Here is a 23,933-nt window from a genome sequence, read left to right as displayed (position 1 = left end):
TTGTCCAAGTTAGTATTTTTGTTTTTTTCCCTCTTTTTTTTTTTTTTTGGTTGTCTTTCATGAATTCTACAGCTTTCAATGATTTGAATATAAAGATTGCATTTTATTTTAATTTATGACTTAATTTTTTAGGAGTTTGAGATTTTAATAAAAATATTAAATAAATAACAATTTAATTTAATAGGATAGATACTTTTATCTTAATTGAAAAATATTGATGGCCGGATTAAAATCTGTTAATTTTTTTAAAATAAGAACTTATGTTTTTTTCAAAATAATATTTTTGAAAAAATTAAGTTAATATATTAAATTTATTACTCAAAATTTATGTCTAGTAGATTCTCAAATCAAGTTTAATAGGTATACACATAGATAAACAATATTAATTTGATTTTTGTGTTTTCTATGTACTTTAAAGATGAAATAAAGTAGTTGAATCCTTACTAGTTAAGAAAGATCTAATCCACTGAAGGATTGGGAGGGTGTTTCGTGTAGCCCTCGTAGTCTATATTTTATCTTTTTATTTCATGATATTGGTTTTATTTTTTCGATCACAAGGAAATTCCTGAGTTGGCTTTTATATCAACTAAAATTAAGAGTATATTTGTTATTATAAAATTAATTTTTTTAATTTTTTTTTAATTTAGAGATATATTAAAATATTTTTTTTATTTTTAAAATTCATTTTGACACTAGCACATTAAAATAAAAAACAATAATTTAAAATAAAAAAATATTTTTTTTAAATCACAACAACAATCAAACTCCAACTAAGATGTCATGTTTTTTTTTTTATTTGAGAGGCGATGGAGTGGTAACGTCCTTCTCTTCTCATGGTAGGCATGGAGATACAAACCCTTTTCTGTAAGACTGCATGGAAGTTGTGATTGTTAGTTTTGAATTCAAACTATGCTCCTTTTTTATGTTTGACAGGCTTGTTGTAAAATACTCTCAGATGTCTGAAAAATAAAAACAAGATTCAGAACTGTCATTTCTCTCAGGCAATGTCACTGGCAAAGACTATCTAGAGTGATTTGTCAGGTTAACTATAATCCCAAGTATCTCTGTAGCTAATCGTAGTTAGGAGCTAGACATTTTTGGATCTATAACTATGGGAGCAAATGCTTTGAATTTTCATGAAAGTTCTCTAATCATTGCTTTATAATCTTGTACAAAACTGGTACTCTTCAACTGCTTAAAAGACACGAAATTAATGCCTTTTGGGATGTTTTAATATATTGATGCCAAATCAATGCTTTTGTCATGTCAGTCATAGGTCTTCTTTTGCTGCAATAGATAATTCTATGGCATCCATGCACTTATGATTTCTTAATCAAGATGATTGGATTTGAAAGTATTAGAAGACATTAGGGCTTGGAGTTATGGAACTACATGCATGTACAATCTTGTAAGAATCTACTCTTACATAGATGCCTTACCTTCACGTTTGGTACATTGGATTTTTTCAGCTGTGGTCCTTTTTTAAGATTCCTGGAAATTTGGATTACTCATGACTCTATGGTATAAATTAATGTGGAATGTTGTGTTTTTGTTCTATTAGGTAGAGTAATAGTGTCATTCATGTGGAACTGGGACTCCATGGCTCAAATTAATGTGGAATGTTGTGTTTTTGTTCCATTAGGTAGAGTAATAGTGTCATTCATGTGGAACTGGGACCATAGCTTAACATTTTCTGCAGACGCGGGAGAGGGGGGGGGGGGGACCCCAAGAACAAGAAGAAGACAATATAACTGGATAGGACATACATTCTTTCAGTTAATTGCCGCTCATACTGTATTTTTTTCTTGGAATTTCATGCCCTCTTTTCACCATAGGGAACTGCAAGACCAGAACAATAAAATTTGCTGTTTTTAGGAGGTATCAGTAGAATTCAAATATGTAGGGAACATGGGCATCACATAGTTGAGAAAGACACCCGCACAAAGTTTAATGAGAAAATTTAAAACCTGAGACAGTAGGAGTGTGGAGTGACAGGTAGGCTTGGCCAGTGGAGACAACTGTAAGCTGCAATGGGACTCTAGATGGTGACCATCGCATGTGTGTGTGAGTTGGAAAGATGCAGGGATAATGTTCAACGTGAAATTCCCAGCCAAGTCTTTTGAGGCTAATGAGGTGCATACAGAAGAATGTTATCTCTTCAAATCTAAAGCTTTTCTGAGAATTGGAGAAATCTAATTCAATATTGAGATATAGCTTTTTACAAAATCAATGAAAGTGAAGGGAGACCTCACACTGGAACTATTCCTATGCAGTATACATGCATTCAGAAACCAAGAAAGTGTATAAAATTGGCAAGACGAGAAGAAGAACATGTAACAAACTCCTCTTGAGGAACAAAAGCTCTAACCTCCCACTTTGTGACGTCGCACAATAGGAAAATCTTCAACGTTGTGCTTGCACTTCTTGATTACTGTAATTGCTTGTGTTGGTTGACAAGATAGGCTGATAAGTTATCCAAGTCACAAAGGATTTCGAAGAGTATCTATCAACTCTTTATTCAATGTTGAAAGCATTGAGAGATATTCTGTCAACAGATAATGATAGGTTATGGAGTGAGATAACCTCCTAAAATATATCAATTCTCAGATATGACAGGTTTAAACTCATTTGCAGACATGCTAGAGCTAAAATAATCCCTTTAAGCTCATCTTTATTTTGCATAAATCCCATGTTTTCTTCTTAGGTTTTGAAGAATCTTGACTAATTTGCCTGCTTTTTTTGGCGAGAAAACAGAAGATAAAACACCTTTTATATACTTTTCACACAAAAATCAATGATCAAGAACATCATACCTGAACTTTTTATGAGATGCTGTGGTGAAAAAGATTGACTCACTCTTTCAATTAGAGCTTTGTCATAATGTGGTAATTCTAGCAGTTGCGGCTGGAATTTTGAGATTGAATTTTCATTTGTTACTGGAAGCAGGATTCTGCTCATCCATGCAACAGTGAAGAGGCTTGATTGCACTAAACTTGGGATGCCATTGGCAATGGAATTCGAAAGGGCAGCCAAAAAACTCTTGCTGCCACTGTTGAGCAAGACTACTGCTACTTTCCTTTGCCAATCTTCCATCGCATCTTCCTCTTCATTCTAGATGGGCCATTCAAATAACAAAAGCAATCATTATACAGGAGAGTATAAATTTCTTTTTGTCACCAAACTACTGCTACCTCATTTGTTAAAAGACTAATGTGACAAATTACAAAATGCAGCACCAGAAGAACCACTCCTCCCTTGTACTAATTTTTCTTCAGACTTGAACTTTTTCTAAAAGTGAATTTCTTTTGCTGGTATGTTGCTATATTAAAGCTTACCAAGTTCCCATCAACTATTTCCTTTCGTCGAAATGATCCTCGTAATCTCTCATGGAAGCCTGCTTGTTGTAAAAGCCATTCTTCTGCGGTAGCCTCTCCATTGAAAGAAAAACAGCCTCCCAACATCAAGAGAGCTTTTGAGGATTGTTCTTGAACCTTTGTGCTGGGGCAATCTAAAGATTCTGTGATTGCCTCAACTGCTTCTTCCCTATACAAACTGGACTTCGAAAGATCTCCCTGCAACATCACTGCTACTTATTGTTCAAGATTTTGAATCCAAACTGTTATAAACTAGTATTTTGGTCTCAGCACCAAAAAAGGACCATTAGCTTACTTACAAATGGACTTACCAGAAGCTCAAGCTGTAAGAGAACTGCCGCAACCAGCGGGCGTTCTTCAGGCGAAGATCTCTGGAGATAGACTAGAAAGATGTGCATGGTGTTCAAGCCACCCCATCCATTATTGAGTTCCGTTAAAAATTTAACGATCCGTGTTCTTCTGCTCACATTTCCTCAGATTAATCAGAATACAAATTGAATAGTAAGCTTACTAAACATGTTTTACAGAAGTGAAACTAGAAAATTCATACCTACTCAGGCACAGTAGCTCCGCTAGTAAATTGAATGCACACCCATTGTACTTCTTCTGGATACCAAGAACAATGAGCTCAAGGAGAGAAGTCTTGTTCAAATTGTCAGCTAAGTAGTTCCGACAGCTCCCATTAGCTCGAATGCAACATAACATGAGCGTAGCAGCATGATTTCTCTCGATAACGTCTCCTACTTCAAAGGCCCTTGCCAAGAAGCTCAATCCTCCCAGGGAAACAACTTGACTAGCATTCTCTAAGTTCCTATCTTCATCAAAACCTGTTAGAAGTTGGTCTAAGAAGTACATTGCTGCCTTTTGAGGCATGCACCTTACTGTGAATAAGGTCTGCAACTGGCCTCCAAACTCTAAAACTCGAAGGACTAGTGCTACCCACTCAAGAGGAACCATCTGTTTTGCCTTCGGCTTCGATAGGTAAAGCAGAACAGCACCTTTGAGAAATAAACTGCTACTTTTTAAGAGTTTCATGAAGATCTTGAGCTGTGGATCAGAGTTAAGTATTATTAGCCTATTTGCTTCATTTCTTGTTACAAGCTCTGCGAGAATAGATATTGCTAGCTCTAAAACTTCATCATCAGTGGAAGCAAACAAGACCTCAAGCAACCCTTCAATCACAGGTGCCTTTGATAAAGCACCTTCAATTACGTTACTGCCAGGTGAGTCCAACCAGGCTTTGGCAGTGACATGGATTGCAATTTCACACTCAGCTAGACTATCTGAGGAGCAAATAGTGCTAATGGCTCTACTTAGATCACTAGGACGGAGATGGATTGTCTCTTCATTCCTCATTGAATTACTCCTGACTATGATGTTTCCATTAACCAGGCATTCTGATAACACACTTTGGCAGGAAAAGAGCCTAAAATAGTCTGATTTCTGAGGCTCGTGCCGCATGTCATTTTTCGAAATTCCATAATTTTGACTCGATGGCCTTCGAGGAGTCCTCGTCTTCTTATTCTGTAAAAATTAGAAAACTATTGATTGTATTCTCCAATAAAGCAGTAGACTTTAGTTAGAAATGGGAAAGTGGTAGCAGAGTTTCGGGAATAGGGACAAAGATACTCACAGTAGCATAATTGCAATCTTTGTATTCATCTATGCACACCTTTCCTTCCTCTATGCTCCATGTATCCATTGAAGCTCTATTTCGAGAATCGAAGTCCATCGATTGGCGTTCTAGCGTGGGGCCAAACACAGCTCGGTATCTTTTGAGATCAACACAAAAATCATAAAGCAAATAACTTACTGTCAAGATCTTTTTTTCTAATTTTGAAAAATAAACTTGGAAGTGGTGATCAATGACTTACAAGTTTGTGTTAATGGAAGAACGTGAGTAATAAGAATCCGATGATCTCCTCATTGACGGTGCATAACTTGATCTAGATGGCAAAGGGATGGCTGGAACAGAAGGAGCTTTAGCCCCAACCTTGAGCCACTCTTTATAGTAAAGAGCAAACTGGATTGTTCCCATATCCATCTGGTCATTGTAGACCTTACTCAAAGTTTTCGCCCTTCTTTCCATCTCAACATGCTGGGTGCCTGAGAGAAATTCAAGTTCCTCATGGTACCAAACTTTAAGATGAAGAAGATGGGGAAGAAGGAAATGCTCCCAAAGATCAGGAAGCAAGTGAGTCCTTGCTAAAAATGGCGCATCGCAAAAAACATGAAGTAGATGCCTGGCTGATGTCCTGTCATTCTTCTCTAGCTTGTAAACAATAGACAAGTACAATTGAGCACAAGCTGAGAGATGTGAATTAGGAACACCACAAGTGGAACCATTCCTGGATTTCTTAGAATTCAATGAAGCAACAATGTTCAAAAGCCGGATTGAGTTTTTCAATGACTCCACCTTCACCTCCTTTCTTGTTGCTTGCTCTTCAACCAACTTCTCGATGCTTTCCATTCCCGACTCCATATTCCCAAAAATCCCATCATCCGAACCCATGCTTCTTCCCACCAAGCAAGAGTTGCACTTTTCTCTAATCATCTCCCTAAAACTCACATCTTTTGTGTACCTGCCTATATAACCACTGAGTATAGATACCACTGCTCTAATAGCTATTTCATCAATTGCAGGATCTTCTCCCCTCAACAATGACTTAGACTGCAATCTCTCCGTATCCGAACTCACTCTCCTCGATGAAAATATCGACGACCCTTTAAGAATTGAGGCCTTATTGGTCTTCTTCTTGGAAGAATGGGGTCTTTTTTGGTCATGGCAAACATGTATAGGCAATATTACAGACTCTTCTGGTCTAATCAATCTGTCTCTAGGCTTCACTTGTGCCCTATTTCTCAAGAAACTTCTGTGCTCAAATCCTTCCTCGGCGAGCAACTGATTCAAGGAAGCCATTTCTAGGTGAATTGAGTTTGGTTTTGGAGCGAAGAATTAAGTGTCAAAAGGTTCGCTGACATTCCTTCACAACCAAGAATAGATAACAAAGTACAGCTATAGAAGCAAGAAAATGGTAAAGAACGACACACAAATGAGGACAGAGACAACTCGGGATGATTTTCATTAGGTAAACCGGCCCGGTTCAAATTAGTTACATCAGTTAAAATTCCCACCAATCAAACCCAACAAATACAATTCTTCATAAAATACTGGAAGTTAAAACAAGAGGGAGAGAGGGATGTGATAAGGCCTGAGATGAATGGATCGATCAAGCAAGCAAGAAAAAAAAACAATTTTTGAAACTAGGGGAAGCATATGAAATCCCTAGCATGAACAGGACCCATACTGACAGAAGTAGCAGAAATCAACAGATTCATGGAAAATTAGAAGCAGATCAGCGCGCAGAACAACATCTAGTCTCAATAACATTGCATGATCGATGTTGCCTTGTCAAATACTTTTGAGTGCCAGTTCAAGATTTGTCTTTTGGGGGCAAAGTGCCAGAGGACTAAGTACAGCTTTATAATATAGTCAGTGAAGTATTGAATTTCTATTAAATTTATTTTTATCCCTTTTACCAGAACAAAACAGTAAAAGGGTTCTAATTCTAATGATCAAAGATAAAATAATTAGATCATGATTGGTGTTCATGAAAAGAGAAGAAAAGGGTTCAAAAGAGAAGAAAAGGAAAACATTATTTTGATATGGTTGTTGTGATCTTACTCTTGTCTTTAGTTATGAAGTGTTTTAATGACAACTCAAATTTGAGCCTTCGAACCTACATGTATGCTTTGCAGTATTAAGTTTTATATTAGTCCTTTTTTTCTCACAAACCTCAAATTAACCCCCGTATAGCCATAATATATAATTCAAAATCCAATGGAGGGTTTTCAAAGAATATTTTTCACATTATTTTGATATGGTTGTTGTGATCTTCCTCTTGTCTTTAGTTATGAAGTGTTCTAATTACAACTCAAATTTGAGCCTTCGAACATATATGTATGCTTTGTAGTATTAAGTTTTATATTAGTCCTTTTATTTTTTGACAAACCTCAAATTAACCCCCATATAGCCATAATATATAATTCAAAATCCAGTGGAGGGTTTTCAAAGAATATTTTTATCAATTGGGTCCCAAAAGTATTAAGATATTCTCGATTGAGTTTTCTATCCAAGTAACCCTTACGAATATTTAATAAAAAGCGCTAAGCTTTTTGTATCTTGTATTGTTTATATAGATATATAAAAACATGTACAATTTGACTATTAATGAAATGCAGAAGGGACTCAATTGAGATGAAAAAAAGCTTGAAAACCCTATGGAAAAATCATATTTAATCCTAGGGGATTTAGTTTTTACCCCAGCCACTGGTCTGCTAGTCTAGCCAGCCACAAAAGAGGTCGTATATATACATTTATTGACAGTACAGAATCTCGTACACTTCACTATTTGTAGTAACATACATGTCAAGCAAAATTAACTATAAATTAGTTAAAAAATAAGTAATGATTAATTGAATTTATAGTTTTACACGTGACAAAAACCCTACCAACATACAACATAATGTTGGGAATTGAAAGGATGTTTTTTTCAATTTGGCCCTCTTGAATCAATAATCTAGATTCCTTCTTGATTTGATGATCAAATCAAATGAATTGTCCAAATAAATAGTTAGAAAAGACATTTTTCAAGTGGGATTGATACTTAAGGAGATAATTTCAAAGAAAGAAAAATCATGAGAGCAACTTTGTGAAGACATGGTTGATTGATTTAACTTTCAAACGGTGATAGAATAGTGCATACCAAGGCAAATGATCGACCTTATATAGAAGAAAATTTGATGGGTTGATATGGACCCATCAACTTTTTTTTTGAAAAGAAATGCATTCACGGGTCGCTGTATTTTTTCATGATTGATGGGTCCATGAAACTAATTCAATTGGTCTCTACTTGTAGCTTGTTCGCCTATTTATGAATCAATGATCCTTTTGAGTCATCTTGAAGGATTTCATAGCCAAAATGGTAGTGGTAAGGTGTCTCTATTCCTTCCATCATTATCATTCAAGATGAATTTAAGGAAAAAATAGTGAAAAAACAGAGTTTTCGAATGCAAGCAGAGTGTTTAATATCAAATGAATTAAGACTCCAGTTTTAATATATATATATATATATATATAACATGTAGTTAAAAAAACTCATTTAAACCGGAAAAAAATCATTTAATTAATGTTTAGTTACTGTCTAAGATCATATAAGAGATGAAAATAAAACTTTTTTCATATATTTTTTATTTTTAAAAGATAAGAATTCATTAGATTTTATTTTATTTTTTTTTATCTTTATCTCTTTAATTAAACGCGTTTATGTGATTTTTGTTTGTATCTTGAAAAGCTAAGCAAGGAGAGATGCTCTCTGTGGAAGCTACATACCAATGCTGATATTTAACGTTTTATTTCTTTCGCCATAACTTTTGTGGTTTGGATTTGCTATCATTTAAAGCCTTCCATTGCCTCTCCTCCTCTCGGTCCTCCATGCCATTCTTTCTTCTCTTCCTTGTCTTTTTCTTCGCTCAATTCATTTCTCTTGTCTCCATTTGACTGGAATGTATACAACCGGGCCCAGTCAAGTTAAGTATGTTGTCTTGGCTTGGTAGTTCAAATGCTTTTTTCGATATAATTAAAGTTTGGGAGGCCATCGGATGATCAAACTGGTATATATCAATGGTTCATGCTTGTGAGCTGGGCTATAAAGCTCATTGTTGTGTGTGTGGGTGTTTGTGTAAGAGTTATATGAGACTCCATGTCTGATAAATAAAATCATCTAGCTCATGGTTTTGTTTAATGATGTGCTATGCTCTTGATTGTTTGGAAAAAGAAAAGAGCTTGGAGGGTCAAGTTTAACTTATAAATACTAATAAAATCATCTAACTCGTGATTTTGTTTATTTAAGATATATTTGTTTGATTTCTTATTCTAAATTTAATCAATTTCATTCCTGTAGGTATTAATGAACTACCTCTACTTTTTATGAGTCCATTTTAAAAAAAAATCACATCCAGAAACTATAAAAGTATTTTTATCTAGATTCGAAAATATTTTTTTTCTCTCTTTTCTTAACTTCTCATGTGGAAACCATACTTCAAAGCAAAAAAAAAAAAGAAGCAAGTAAATCACATAACTTATAGTAAATATTTATAGAAATTAATGGTAGTTAAGCGCTAGGGAATTGTTTGGTTTAAAGGAGGGAAGAAAACAGCAATATTCTCATGTCAATGTCACGTTAAGTAATTTCAAAACCCTATGGGTATAAAGTAGGTTAGTAGAACAATTATGGAGCTATAATTGGGAGCTCCACGCCCAAAGAGGGAATGAATATTGAAGTAGCTCATCAATCATCGTCCCGAAGCCCCTGGTTCAGCTTCCTGCACCCACCAAGGAAGTCTAGTAAAGCCCTGCCATTTGATCACTAAGCTCAGAGAGAGAAGAAAAGAGAGGGTACAGAGTCTTCTTTTATGTCACGAATTGTATATTTATGTGTGTTCAAACACTTTTTTCCATGGATACGTGATACACTACTGAAAAATTAATAAATATTTATAAAAATATCAATATAATAATTATATTAATAAATTACACTAAATTTTATCAACAAAAAAAAATATTAAAACAAAATTAGAAAATACAATGACATGCCATAATTATTGATAAAATCAATTTTGCCAATAAATTCATTAGTAAATCATTAACATCTTTCTAGCGTTGTTTATCATAACAATTATAAAAATAATTATTAACGAAATATTTTATTATTATTTTCTAAATAGCTCTGTAATTTTTCACTTTTCAATTACACTATTAATTATTGTTTTTTAAATATAAAATTATCAATAGATTAAAAACTTGACAGTGTTGTTTGATAAATTTCTAATTTTTTTTATTAAATTAAAAATTTAAATTAAATATTACAGACGGAAATACAGATGAATTGAAAAATATGATATTTGGTAGTTTCTAAAAATTTTAAATTAAATTAAAAATTTAAATTAAATATTATAGATAAAATCACCGGTGAAATAATTAAAAATATTAATGTTTAATTATCCATCAATAAAACACCCTAATAAAAAACTAAAATCTCTCATTTCATAATAAAGAGACCTCTTTTCTTCTCTAATTCTTCTTTTTTTTATATATATAAAAAGCATTATTATTATTTTTTTCTTCTCTTCTCTTCTCAACTTTTTATTTATTTATTTAAACACAATTTTTCATTATTGCAAGTCTATTTAAAAATATGATTGTGATTGTTTTTAAATTATTTTTTACTTGAAAATATATTAAAATATATTTTTTTATTTTTAAAAATTATTTTTCATATCAGCATATTAAAATAATTTAAAAATATTTAAAAAATTAATTTGAAAAATCCATTTAAAATGCAAAAATAAATAATGCCTTCACGGCTTTAGCTAACACCTCTCGATCGAGTCCTGACGGGATACTGTGGACCGGGAGGGCTTCATAAAGCTCCTCATGATCATGCTTTCTTCTTCTATGGCCCACATGTTAATACTGACTATCTTGGGCACTTCCGTTCTCCATTGCCAGAGACCAGTTTATGAATAAGACTCAGATCTCGTCTCGTAATTAGAAGTAATGTACCTAACGTGGCATTGGTTAATTGGGATTCAAATAGATTAAAAACAAATTTAAGTAACTTCTAACAGAATTAAATATGGTGTTTTTCTTAGTTATATAACAAGATTTTGGAGGGAGATACTAATAAATTAAACTGGTAATTTTTTTTGTAAGTTTTTTTATTAATAAATTTATTGATAATAATATTTTTTATTACGAACAAACAAAAAATTATTGATAAATTATTTTTATTTGTGATTTTATTAATAAATTAATTATATAATACAACTATTAATAGAAAATTCATCATAAATATAAAAATTCTGTAGTGAAATAAACAGTATACAGCTTCTGCATTTATGTTAATTAATCATTTAAAAAGGATTTGATCTCAATTATAGAATGGATTTACGTACAATGACGACGCATGCTTTGAAAAATAAAATTAATTTGACTGATTTTCTCTTAAAATCAATGCATAGGGCCTTAGGATTTCCAATGGAGATATCTACTGTGAGTAAGAGATTATGTCTTACGGCTATTCTCTTCCAAAAACTCTCCTCAAGATCATTGATGATTGATAAGAGAGAAAATTGTTGTAAACTTTATTTTTTTAGTTAGTGAAGTGGAATGGGATTTGAACCCAAATTAATATTTCCCTTCCTTGTGCTTGGACCAAATTAATATTTCCCTTCCTTGTGCTTGAAAAGGAGTTTTTATTATTATTATTACTATTATGTAGCATTTGGTGTGGAATTTAAGAAATGAGAGTGAATTATTACAAGAATAATTATTATAAAAACAATTTTTAAGGGTGTATTAATTTTATTACACGAGTTCTTACGAACCAAACCCATGGAATTTTTACGAACAATCAAACTTGTATAAATCAGCAAAATCATGATTATTAAATAAAGTGATTAATAATCCATCCATCACAAAATGATGTGGACCAATTCATTGATGTTCAAAAATTATATTGCTTAAGTTCATATAATCTTAAGTGGTGGATCAAATCTATGTAATAATTTCTTGTTTTGAAGTATGTTTGATGCATTTAGAAATTGAAGGGTTAAATGTAAGTAGAAAATGATAGAAGATAATTAAATTATAAGTAGGAATTGTTAGAAACAATTAAAAATTAATTTGGTGTGTATTTTGAGATGAGAGAGAGAGAGAGAGCGCTCCTTCACCTTTTCTTTTCTTTAAGATTTTTAAAAGATCTATAATTAAGTCATACTAATCTCTCTATCATTATACTAATTACATATATAACCACAACCACTTTTAAACAAAGCAAATAATCAATTCACCCTTAACCCATACTATAAGTGAATATTAATGAATTTTTTCTGATAGTTAAGTGCTAGGAAATTGTTTGGTTGAAAAGAGGAAGAATGTAACAATATTGTCATAGTCGCAAATTCATGTTAAATAATAATTTCGAAAGCATATAACTACCAAGTAAGGTTGGTTGAGCAATTACTTAGCTATAATTAATTGAGAGCCCCATTCCAAAGAGAAAAGGACTATTAAAATGTATTACCATTTATTTTTTTTTGAAAAATTTGTTTGGCAGTATAATTATAGTTTTTTTTAAATAATTTTCATGTCTAAATACATACTAATAATATTTTTTTAATTTTTGATATCAGTATATTAAAATAATTTAAAATATATTAAATTTTAATTAAAAAAATTTTAAATTTTTAAAAAATATAATTTACATCATGTTATCAATCAGTATCTTTAATGAAATCCCTAGTGCAGTTCCATGTTCCATGCATCTACCAAGAAAATCTTGTGAAGCCCTACAGTTTGAACATTCAAAGAGAAGAGAAGAGAAGAAAAGAAAAGAGAGGAGACAAATGACATTTCATTTTCTATCCTTCTTGGAAGCTTAGAAGCCTCATATTGAAGCATTGAATCTTCTAGCTAGTGATCTTTCGAGGCTCTTTCCTTTTCTTGACAGTTGTTGTGCTGGGACGATCTCGAGAACCAAAGAACAAAGTATTAAATGACTAGAACGAATATTTGTGTTTTCTTTATGATTTACTCTTACTATTTTATTCAAAAGCTTATCATGACATCTTTTGATCGAGGGCATCTCATGGATTTACATATATATTTAGAGTTTCTTTAATATATTTTTTCATTTTGAGTTATAATTTATTAAATTATTTTTTTATTAATAATTTATGATCTGAAAATATTTAAATTAAAAATTAAAAACTAATTTTGTTAAAAATAACTCAAATTATTTTTCTAAGAAGGAATGAAGTATAATTCATAAGTTAGAAGTTAAGAGTTTCATCTTTAGATTAAAGTAAGATCTTGATTTAATTCTGGAACTAACTTTGGGTTTCAACTTATTTATAATCAGACATCACTAGGACTCTTCCCTGAGTCAAAAGGTCAAAAACAACTTAAAGTACTAATTTGTAAAAATCATATCTAAGACAATCTTTATTCACTAGGACTCTTCCCTGAGTCAAAAGGTAAAAAACAACTTAAAGTAATTTGTAAAAATCATATCTAAGACAACCTTTACGCTTCTTCTTTTTTAATATAGTATAGCTGTGTTCCAAAACACAAAAGATTCCTTGTCCTAATTTTGACTAGGAATGTTCCATCATAAATTTCTCTGATTAGCTTAATTTCAATAATTTTATCGCCTAAGGTAGCTAGGACTAATTAATTTCCATGTTTAGATTATTATATTCTGATCTAGAAATCTACAGTATTCATTAAAATCAAATACAATTATATTCTTCAAGAACTTCCCAAACAAATTTAATTTCCAGTGTATATCTTCAGGTTCAGAGATTAGAATCATAACAACAAGTACAGTTTCACTAAAATAAATAATAAAAAAGTATAAATGATTTATTCAATCCCCAAATATCAGTCAAATCCCAATTGGGTCCCAAATAAAAAAAAAAGCACTCTATATTAGATTCCAAAAAATAAAAATAAGAATATCTAAATTGGGTTAGGCATTAGACATCACCCAATTAACCCTCGCCTTCAAACTCTAGCCTCCAAAAGTATAAAAGAATAATTAAGGACCTATTTGTCTTAAAATAACTTCATTTTTTCATCAATTTTTGTGGAATGGATTTAATTCGGAATATAGTTTAGGGACCCAGATGAGAATCAAATCAGAGTTAGGGGACAAATATATCCATTTTCCCCAATGAAAGCATCTACTGCCATTAAATTATATTTTAGGAGCAGTAGATAAAGAATAGGCCCATTCAAGGTTTTGAGCCAGCCCACGTAGCCCTATCGTCTTCCTTTGCCGACATGGGCATTTCTTAATTCTGGTGTGCTTCGGTGATGCAGCTCTGCTATTTATTGCAGTTGACTCCAGACGGATATTCTTGCTGGTTAACTGAACCTGAGTGAGTAATTATTTGTAAGCCCTTGAGATTAATTATATTTTAGTTTGTGGCTTTTTATAATTTACTATTTATTAAGTTCTTTATTAAAAAAAAAAGAAGAGTGTTGTGTGTTTCTTGTAGAATTCTTCTTTTCAAGGCTATGTAACTTCAAGTGTGTTCAATAATTACCGTTTTAAGACAAAATAGATAAATATAAAAAGAACATAAATACATTTAGATGGAGGAATAAAAATAAATGTTTTTAAGAGAGTTTTGGAATAAATTCTATCATATTAAAACTGGAAAAGAATGAAAATATATCATCTTTATCTCTTCTATTTCAGTACAATAATATAAAGTTATAGTGTGCAAAAATTTCATGAGTTTTAAAAATAGTTCATGCTTAGCTTTTAATTCAATTCCATTTCACTTTAAGTATGGTCTAATTTTTGCTGTTTCTTGGAATGAAATTTAGTTAGCACTCACTGTTTTTCTTTTCTTCTTTAAAAGTTGATGTTTACAGGGAAAGTATTGTGTTTTTTTTTTTAAAAAAAAAAACATTGAGTTCACATATTTTTTTTGATAAAATTTTCATATTTTTTTTATTAATAGGTGAGAATCTCAACTAGAATTTATTATTATTACTAGTATAAATTTTCAAGTTAATTAACATGTATTTCAATTAATTTTATAAATTTTAAAATTAACTATATAAATCTTTAATTATTATCATATTAATAATTTATTATATTAATAATGGCGGCTTAAACCTAAATCTCAACTAAAATTCTATGGAAAATCTGGGAAAGTATTGTGTTTTTTAAAAAATAAAATAAAATAAAGCATTGAGTTCACATATTTTTTTGGTAAAATTTTCATATTTTTTTTATTAATCGGTGTGCATCTCAACTAGAATTTTTTATTATTATTAGTATAAATTTTCAAGTTAATTAACATGTATTTCAATTAATTTTATAAATTTTAAAATTAATTATGTAAATTTTTAATAATTATCATATTAATAATTTATTATATTAATAATGGGTTGTGCTTAAACCTAAATCTCAACTAAAATTCTTGATATTTAAGTTGTTGTGTTTGTTAATTTATATATATATTTTTATAGATTATGATCTTGAGTTAAAATTTAAGAGAAAGTCAAAAGAAAAGTTATTTTGGTCTCACCAAAATGTAAAAAATTATAGGAGAAAGAAAATTAAAAAGTTAAAAAATTTTATTATAAAAAAAAAACTTCTTCTTCTTCTTTTTTAGTATTGAAGATTGAAATATTGAAAAATCTTCCACAAAGCCTATCTCTTACCTATCATGGATCACTTGTCATGAATTTATTAATTCTAAAATATTTTATATTTTTTTTATCGGAGGTGAATTTAATATCAATTAATCCAACAATACCCAAAATATAAAACTAAAAAATAAATAAAGATGATAATGGTGATATGCAAATGTCACGTTGTCAAGGATTGATAGATGGCGCCATGAAGCATCCTTATCCAAGGATTGTGATGAGATGTTGCTGAACATGATTTATCAATTAGATGCATCCAACGCCCTACCAACAATGATTTAATTTCTCATGGCTATATAGCTACATTATATATATATATATATATATATATAACAATTCTTAGACAAAATCTTAATAGTGGCATTTAAATATTGATTTAGCCCTAATTAATTTAATAATTCTCCATTAACTCTGTTTTTTTAACATGATATATTAAATTATCAAGATTAACAGGCTAATAGAAAAACTAAATTTCAAAATAAATTAAATAAAAATTAACATAATTAGATCTAGTTAATTAAACAAGTTAATCCATTATACAATCATCAACTTGTTTAGAATCCTATTTTATTTGTTAAAATTATCAAATAATATTATTTGAAATTAATTTGGGTTACTTATCAAAACAAGTTTAATAGTTAAGGCATGTTTTGAGATTGAGATATTAATTATTTTTTAAAGTATTTTTTATTTAAAGATATATCACAATAATATTTTTATTTATTTTTTAAAATATTTTTTAATTTTAACACATTAAAATTATAAAAAAAATTAAAACTTTTCAAAAATATAATCCATTACAAAAACAAACATATTTATAATATTCAATAATGATATTTAACTACTCAATGGAGATCAAATTAGCAACCATAATCACAAAACTTTCCACAATTAAAAAAAAACAAAATATATTATATTATTTGAGAAAAAAAATTCCATACTTTATCAACAATCTAAAGACTTCTTATGGTCTTTGCCTTGCAGAGGTGGAGGTGGGTCTCCTTGTCTAACAAAGGTGACGTCATTGTACACATCATCAAACCACATCTCTCATTGATGACGATATATAAACTGTCACTAAAACGACTTCACGTTCAATTAGTCACGGTGTCATTTATTTCTCCAAAAAAAAAAGTAAAACAAAAAAAAAGACAATCCTTTTTCTCTCTAGAAAAACAGTAACTTTGAAAGCGAGAAATGAAGTTTCGGTTGTTATCACATCACGTTAGGCACGTGCCCATGAATTTCTTTTAACGTCTGGGACCCCTTTTTGTTACCTGGGTCTTCAGTTCTTGAATTCACAAAAGCACTGTCTTGGTTTGTTGGTGTCTGAGTGTTTTTTGGTTTGATTTGTCTCAAGTTAGTAGCTTTCTTGGGTACTAATCTTTTGGGTTTCTAAGATAAAGAATCTTTGATAGATCTGATAATAACATTTAAGGGTTTTTACTGTTTCTTTTTCTAGGTTCTTGAGAGCACTTCACATTTTTTGTTTACTAAAATAATTTGTTTTTGGTGTTGTATTTTTATGTATAGTATGTTGACTTGGTGGTCTTGGAAATTCAAGGAAGAAAGTTCTTAGTTATGGCATATTGAAGTTTTTTTTTATTAAGATAAAGTAATGTTTTTGACTTCCTGATAGCTAAAATTTGATATTGCCATATAAAGTTTCTGTCTTTTTTTCATTTTAATTATTTTACACTATGATTTTGAATTTGTTTTAGCTGTATGATTATTTCGGTAAAACCCTTTTTGTGTTCAGCTATATAATTTTATTTTTTTTGCTTTTGCTTTTAGGTGTCCTTGATGCCGATTTCTTTCTTCTGTGTCTCTTGTAAGTTTAGGGTTTGGATATGAGCAATAAATAGCATCATTAGTTGAAAAGTAAGGTAGCTTATGGTATTTGTTTTTTAATGCTATGATTCGATAGAGAAAATATGGATCATAGGTTCAGTCTTAATAATTTATAGAGTAAGTTCGCTGGTGGATTAATGGCTAATTTCTCTGAGCCATCGTCATCTCTGAGCTATACTTCATCTTCTCATTTATCAAATGGCTCAATTAGTCACAACATATCCAACTCCTCAGGTGCTGAGGCAGGAACTAGTCTTGAGGTGATTAGTCTAAACAAGCTGAGCTCAAATTTGGAGCAGCTATTAATTGACTCCACTTGTGATTATAGTGATGCTGATATTGTTGTTGAGGGTACCGCTATTGGCGTTCACCGATGTATTTTAGGTGCTAGGAGTAGGTTTTTCCACGAGTTGTTTAGGAGAGAAAAGGGATCTTCAGAGAAAGAAGGAAAACCAAAGTATTGCATGAGTGATTTGTTACCTTGTGGAAAGGTTGGATATGAAGCTTTCCTAATTTTCTTGAGCTATTTGTATACTGGAAAACTCAAGCCATCTCCAATGGAAGTCTCAACATGTGTTGACAATGTATGTGCCCATGATGCGTGTAGACCTGCAATTAATTTTGCAGTGGAATTGCTGTATGCATCATCCATATTTCAAGTACCAGAGCTGGTTTCACTTTTCCAGGTTAGTTTATTTTATTGCACTGTGATGCATAATTTTTTATTCATTATGTAAGATGTTTGTATTCTTGATGTGGTGTGATGGTGCTCTTCTAGCATATACTGATTCTGTTATTTGCTTGTGGTGGAATTGCTCTTGTCCCGCAGTTGCTTAGCGATTGTGAACTTATGCTTACAAGAAATTGCCCACGCTTGCTATTTTTGCTAATATAGTTGGTAAATCTTGAGAATTGGGATCCAACTTGTTTTACTTCGTTCGCCCATTGTGCAAATATTTCAAATGATTCGTTTCTAGCAGTGCAGGTGTGATCTGATAATATTAATCCATTTGATTCATATGCTGAACCAACCCTGTGAATGCCAATACTTAAGCCTAATTAATAACTTAGGGATAGTTGCTTTTCCTGTACTATTTCCTCTTGGAGTCTGGTTTTCAGTAAATAAATAAAATGCAATTTTTTGTTAGAGTAAATTGACAAGAATAACTTAACAAGAAAAAATAGGTTTTGGGCCCTTCTATTTATTTTCCGAACTGTCCTTTGAGCTCTATAAGAAACAGAAGAAAATTATAATGGTGCAACTGTCTTTTGCAGAGACGCCTTCAGAACTTTGTTGGGAAAGCTCTTGTGGAAGATATGATTCCAATCCTTGTGGTTGCCTTCCATTGCCAATTAAGTCAGCTTGTCACACAATGTGTTGATAGAGTAGCACGGTCTGATCTTGACAACATCTCTATAGAGAAGGAGCTTCCCCATGATGTTGCAGTTGAAATTAAACTGCTCCGACGCAAGTCTATTTCTGATGAAGAAAACAACACAGAGGCTGTGGATGCCCTGCGTGAAAAGAGAATCAAGAGGATACACATGGCATTAGACTCAGATGATGTTGAACTTGTGAAACTTCTCCTGACTGAATCTGATATAACTTTAGATGATGCTAACGCTCTCCATTATGCTGCATCATACTGTGATCTCAAGGTCGTGTCTGAGGTGCTTAGCCTCGGTCTTGCTGATGTCAATCTTAGAAATTCACGAGGTTACACAGTTCTCCACATTGCTGCAATGCGAAAAGAACCATCAGTGATAGTGTCAATGCTGGCGAAAGGAGCATCTGCTTTGGACTTGACATCAGATGGGCAAAGTGCTGTTAGTATTTGTCGAAGGTTGACAAGGCCAAAAGACTATCATGCTAAAACAGAGCAAGGGCAGGAAGCGAACAAGGACAGGTTATGCATTGATATCTTAGAGAGGGAAATGAGAAGGAATCCAATGGCTGGGAGTGCCTCCATCACTTCCCATACAATGGTTGATGATCTGCACATGAAGCTGCTATACCTGGAGAACAGAGGTATGTTATTCTGCACATGATAATTTTGGATCAAATCACTAGTCTTTTTGCTGGAGCCAGTACATGGTTCGTATGCACTTTCAGCTCTATGGGACTGGATTTTGCTTTTGGATTTCATTTGGGGTTAATCTGCATAATTTTGTTCCAGTTTATATTTAACTTGCTTTTTTACCTGAGAATTTCAAGATTAATATACCAATAGCTGAAGTTTTTGGTTATTTTCTTGAAATCCCTTTCTTGCACATAAAGAGAAGTCCAGGAATGACGTTTTCAATATTCTGTTGAGATACTTGGATATTAACATTACTAATCTTCTTGCTGCTTTATTCGGGCTTTAAGTTCCTTGGTTTGGGTGTTGGGGATGCCCTGCTAGTTATTTTGTCTGCTCGTCCAAATAGGAGCTTTTAAGCTCCCCTATCTAGTTTCCTAATATACCATGCAGTCTTAATGAAAAATAGAGATTTTCTCATTTGCATTTGATGCCCGCAAAGGTGAGGGCATCCTATTGATATATGGCTTTAGCACCTTTTGTTCAATTATGATCTTGATTGATTTAAATGAATATCTATCATGGCTTGTACTTAAATGTATGATCAAGTGTTGTGGTGTACATCACAGTGGCATTTGCAAGATTATTTTTCCCTACTGAAGCCAAGCTAGCCATGGACATTGCACATGCTGCAACAACACCAGAATTTGCTGGTCTTGCTGCATCAAAAGGTTCTAACGGGAATTTGAGGGAGGTTGACCTAAATGAGACACCAATAATGCAGAACAAAAGACTTCGTTCTAGGATGGAAGCCCTTATGAAAACAGGTACGTGGAAGCTATGAATCCTTCTGTTTCAGTAACCAATATCAGGACATATGTTACAATGTATTATAATTACGCAAGTCCTTTTAATCTGATTGAATCAATTGAAACCCAAGAAATTGCAGAATTGAGAAAATCAAATATCACTTGTGGCTTAGAAAATACAAACTATTTTAGTTTTTGCAATTATTCTCATATTAGCTGTGTTTGTCATGATGGCAGTTGAAATGGGCCGACGATACTTCCCCAGTTGCTCTGAAGTGCTCGATAAGTTTATGGAGGATGACCTTCCTGATTTGTTCTACCTTGAAAAGGGTACACCAGATGAACAAAGAATCAAGAGGACACGTTTCATGGAGCTTAAAGAGGATGTTCAAAGGGCATTTACCAAGGACAAGGCTGAGATTAACCGCACTGGTTTGTCTTCCTCGTCATCCTCATCTTCTCAAAAAGATGGTATTAGTAACAAACTCAGGAAATTATGAGGGCATGCAAGTATGTCTCTGATAAGCCTAATAATTGATACAAAGTTTATAGTTAAAGATTTTGATCTGCTTCCGTGTACAATTTTAACCAAAGAGCAAACTAGATCTGTAAGCTCTTTATGCCTATGTAATACTAAGCCCTTGAAAGCTTCTTTTTTTTTCCTTCCCGAAAGCTCATAGAAAATGTTCTCAGTCACAAGCCAAAAACAATAATTATAGAAATTTGCAACTGATTTATTGAGATTCTAAATTCTCTTCGTCTGGTTCGTGTTTCCATAACATGTCTGATCTGTTCTGCTGGAATTTGGAATACAAATTGCGCCATGGTTTTCTGGTCTACAGAAGGTTACAAAAATTGTGAACATTCTGGGAACCTTTATTTTTCAACTATTTTCTTCTTTGTTTGTTCTCATATCATAGGCATGTCATTGGTTTGCCTGCACCGCCGGTAAAAGCAGTAAAGATTCCAAAAACTTGGCACTTTGATAAAAGAAAAGGCAGCGCTGAACGCTTGTGTAGAACCAATATATTCCATTGAAGTGAAAATATTCGACATCTGAGTACATTAATTTCTTGGAAAGCAGGATACCACTAAATGTGGAGTAAAGCAAGAATAATGGGCTTTGTAGTGATAGCAAGATAATAAGGAGATAAATAAAAGTATTGACTATTGGAATTTCTGCTTTCAACAAAATGAGCTGCTTTCTATCATATCTTTGATGGAGACATGTTTTGTGCTAGTGTGTTTGGTATGTGGTTTGTGTTTTTTAAGAATTTTAATTTTTTTTATTTTAAATTATTTTTTGTATCTTTAAATCATTTAGATGTGTTGATATTAAAAAAATAAAAAAAATTAAATCATTTAGATGTATTGATATTAAAAAATTAAAAAAATATTATTTTAATATATTTCTAATAAAAATATATTTTAAAAAGCAACATCTATCATGATCTCAAGCACTTCTTTACTTGCTAGATTGTTTGCCTAGCAAATATTTGGACTTGACTAATATTTTTCTAGTAGAAAAAAATTTAATTGTGTCGAAGTTGACCTAGTATGATTCGATTAACTGACAAATTTAAAAATAACTTGAACTACCAATAAAAATATAATTTAACTTGAAAAAACTTAAAAATGATATTTTTTTAAAATATTGAGACGATAATATATTGAATCGATTTGGGTTAATCTTTCAAATTTGTAACCCGATTCATGAGATCATAAGAATCCTATAAAAAGCAAATCGAAACAAATCTGAAATTTAATTCTCAATCAATTCAATGTTGAAGGATGAAATTGAAAAGGAAATCTATAAAAAAAAAACAAAAAAAAAACTTGAATTAACTTGGGTTAATTTATCAAATTCATAATCTAAGTTATGAGACTGCAATAATCCTATAGAAAATAAATCAGGATAAATTATGAAGTATAATTCTTAATATATCTAATATTGAAGAATAAAATTGAAATAAAAAAATCAACAAAAAAAGGAACAAAAAAATTAACTTAGGTTAACCCGTCAAACTCATAATTTGGATCATAAAACAGAGATTAAGATAACCCCTTAGAAAATAAATCAAAATAAATTATGAAACTCAATTTTCAAAACTCATTATTGAATTATAAAATTTAAAAAATAAATTCAATAAAATAACAAAACAAATTATAAAGTCTGATTTCTAATAAATAAAATGTTAAAGGAATAAATAAAAAATAAAAAAAATCATTATAATAATTATTAATGTTTTTTAAAGTAGTACATAATAAAATCACCACCTTCTTTACTTTTTTAGCTCAATGATGTATAATTGAATATGCCTATCAGACATTGACATTTTAAAAACAAATTTGGCAAAGGAATATTTCATTAGCCAAATAGTTTCTCACTAGATAGGTGGCTTGCACCACACTTAGAGGTAAGTTAGATTTTTTGTAACATAAAAAATAAATGTTTAGACAACACAAAAGTATTTTTAAAAATGCAAGAAACATTTAAAACCTGAGTTATTGACTTATTGACTTGACTAAGTTAAAAAAAATTTAATTAATTTAATAATATGATTGAAAAAGATATTGATTGTAAATAAAGTTAACAAAAAAAATTTGACAATAATTAACTATAAAAAATAAGTTAATATCATACTTGGATGGAGAATAAAGAAAAGCTCATTGGAGACTCATTGTTGATCCGTTATTGACATCATCCTCACCACAAAAAAGAGCTTACTAAGATAGTTTTAACGTTATTATGAAAGGCTGCACAAAGACACCAAAAGAGGTCGCATGCGCCGTCAAAGCAACAACCTAGAAAACAAACAAAAAAATATCATGAAGTGAGTGTCTTATACTTATATTTAACCAATTAATTTAATTTAATTCAAAAGCAAAAAAAAAGAAGATAAATTTAACAAATAATGACAATTAAAAAGACTCGAGATAATACAAGTCATTTTTAAAATTAAAAAAAAATTATATAGAAAGCAAAATAACAATAATAACAAATTTCAATCTTATATTAAATAAATATTGAAGGATAAAACTAAGAAAACATAAGTTTTAAAAAACAAGCGAACCCTGGTGAATATCCTAAACTTGCAACCCAAGAAATTCTAAATTAGGGCTAAATCAAGAAACTCATTTCTTAATCAATTTAATATTGAATGATGAAAGATAAAACTAAGAAAATATAAGTTTTAAAAAACAAGCGAACCTCGGTGAATATCCTAAACTTGCAATCCAAGAAATTCTAAATTAGGGTTAAATCAAGAAACTCATTTCTTAACCAATTTAATGTTGAATGATAAAATTAAAAAATAAATATTAATTTAAAAAATTATAAAATTTAAAAAAATAACCATTAATAGAATGAAGGTTAGATTTTGTAGGAAAAAAATAGAGAATGAAATTGTAAAAGAAACACAATTTTAAAAATTATATCAAATAAAAAATTAGCAATCAAAATAATATAGACCAAATCCTTAGATGAAAAAATTGAAGGAGCATGAAACTAAAAATATTTCAATTTTATAAATTATTTGAACTAAAATAAATAATAATAAAAAGAATATAAACTAAATATGAAAAAAAA

At 31.0% G+C, this 23,933-nt stretch overlaps 2 protein-coding genes across 4 annotated transcripts in view; one reads left to right on the top strand and one right to left on the bottom strand.

Annotated features, from left to right (window-relative positions):
• Positions 1-2,150: 2,150 nt before the first annotated feature.
• LOC105136645 (putative E3 ubiquitin-protein ligase LIN) lies at positions 2,151-6,832 on the bottom strand. Of its 2 annotated transcripts, none has more exons than XM_011042066.1 (7): positions 5,249-6,832; positions 5,008-5,146; positions 3,925-4,898; positions 3,686-3,833; positions 3,336-3,572; positions 2,857-3,111; positions 2,151-2,545 (listed from the first exon to the last, which is right to left on the bottom strand). In XM_011042066.1, the coding sequence occupies exons 1-7, from the start codon at positions 6,292-6,294 to the stop codon at positions 2,519-2,521; spliced, it is 2,826 nt and encodes a 941-aa protein (XP_011040368.1). In that variant the 5' UTR covers positions 6,295-6,832; the 3' UTR covers positions 2,151-2,518. The 2 variants fall into 2 exon arrangements, with proteins under 2 accessions (XP_011040368.1, XP_011040367.1); XM_011042065.1 differs by having other exon boundaries at positions 2,814-3,111; positions 5,249-6,831.
• A 9,945-nt stretch (positions 6,833-16,777) lies between these two features.
• LOC105136644 (regulatory protein NPR3-like) overlaps positions 16,778-23,933 on the top strand; it is a 12,178-nt gene continuing 5,022 nt past the window's right edge. The window contains exons 1-4 of one of the 2 annotated variants that reach the window (XM_011042063.1): positions 16,778-18,203; positions 18,793-19,546; positions 20,165-20,362; positions 20,582-20,770. In XM_011042063.1, the coding sequence (XP_011040365.1) occupies positions 17,655-18,203; positions 18,793-19,546; positions 20,165-20,362; positions 20,582-20,770 (1,690 nt within the window). In that variant the 5' untranslated portion in view covers positions 16,778-17,654. Of the gene's footprint in view, positions 18,204-18,792; positions 19,547-20,164; positions 20,363-20,581; positions 21,097-23,933 lie in introns of those variants that run through there. The other variant, XM_011042064.1, reaches the window with a different exon arrangement.

This window comes from Populus euphratica, unplaced genomic scaffold (assembly GCF_000495115.2).
Source record: "Populus euphratica unplaced genomic scaffold, PopEup_1.0 scaffold133.1, whole genome shotgun sequence".
Lineage (NCBI taxonomy): Eukaryota > Viridiplantae > Streptophyta > Magnoliopsida > Malpighiales > Salicaceae > Populus > Populus euphratica.
Note: the sequence above shows the minus strand (reverse complement) of the source record. Positions and strands in the feature narration are given on the sequence as shown.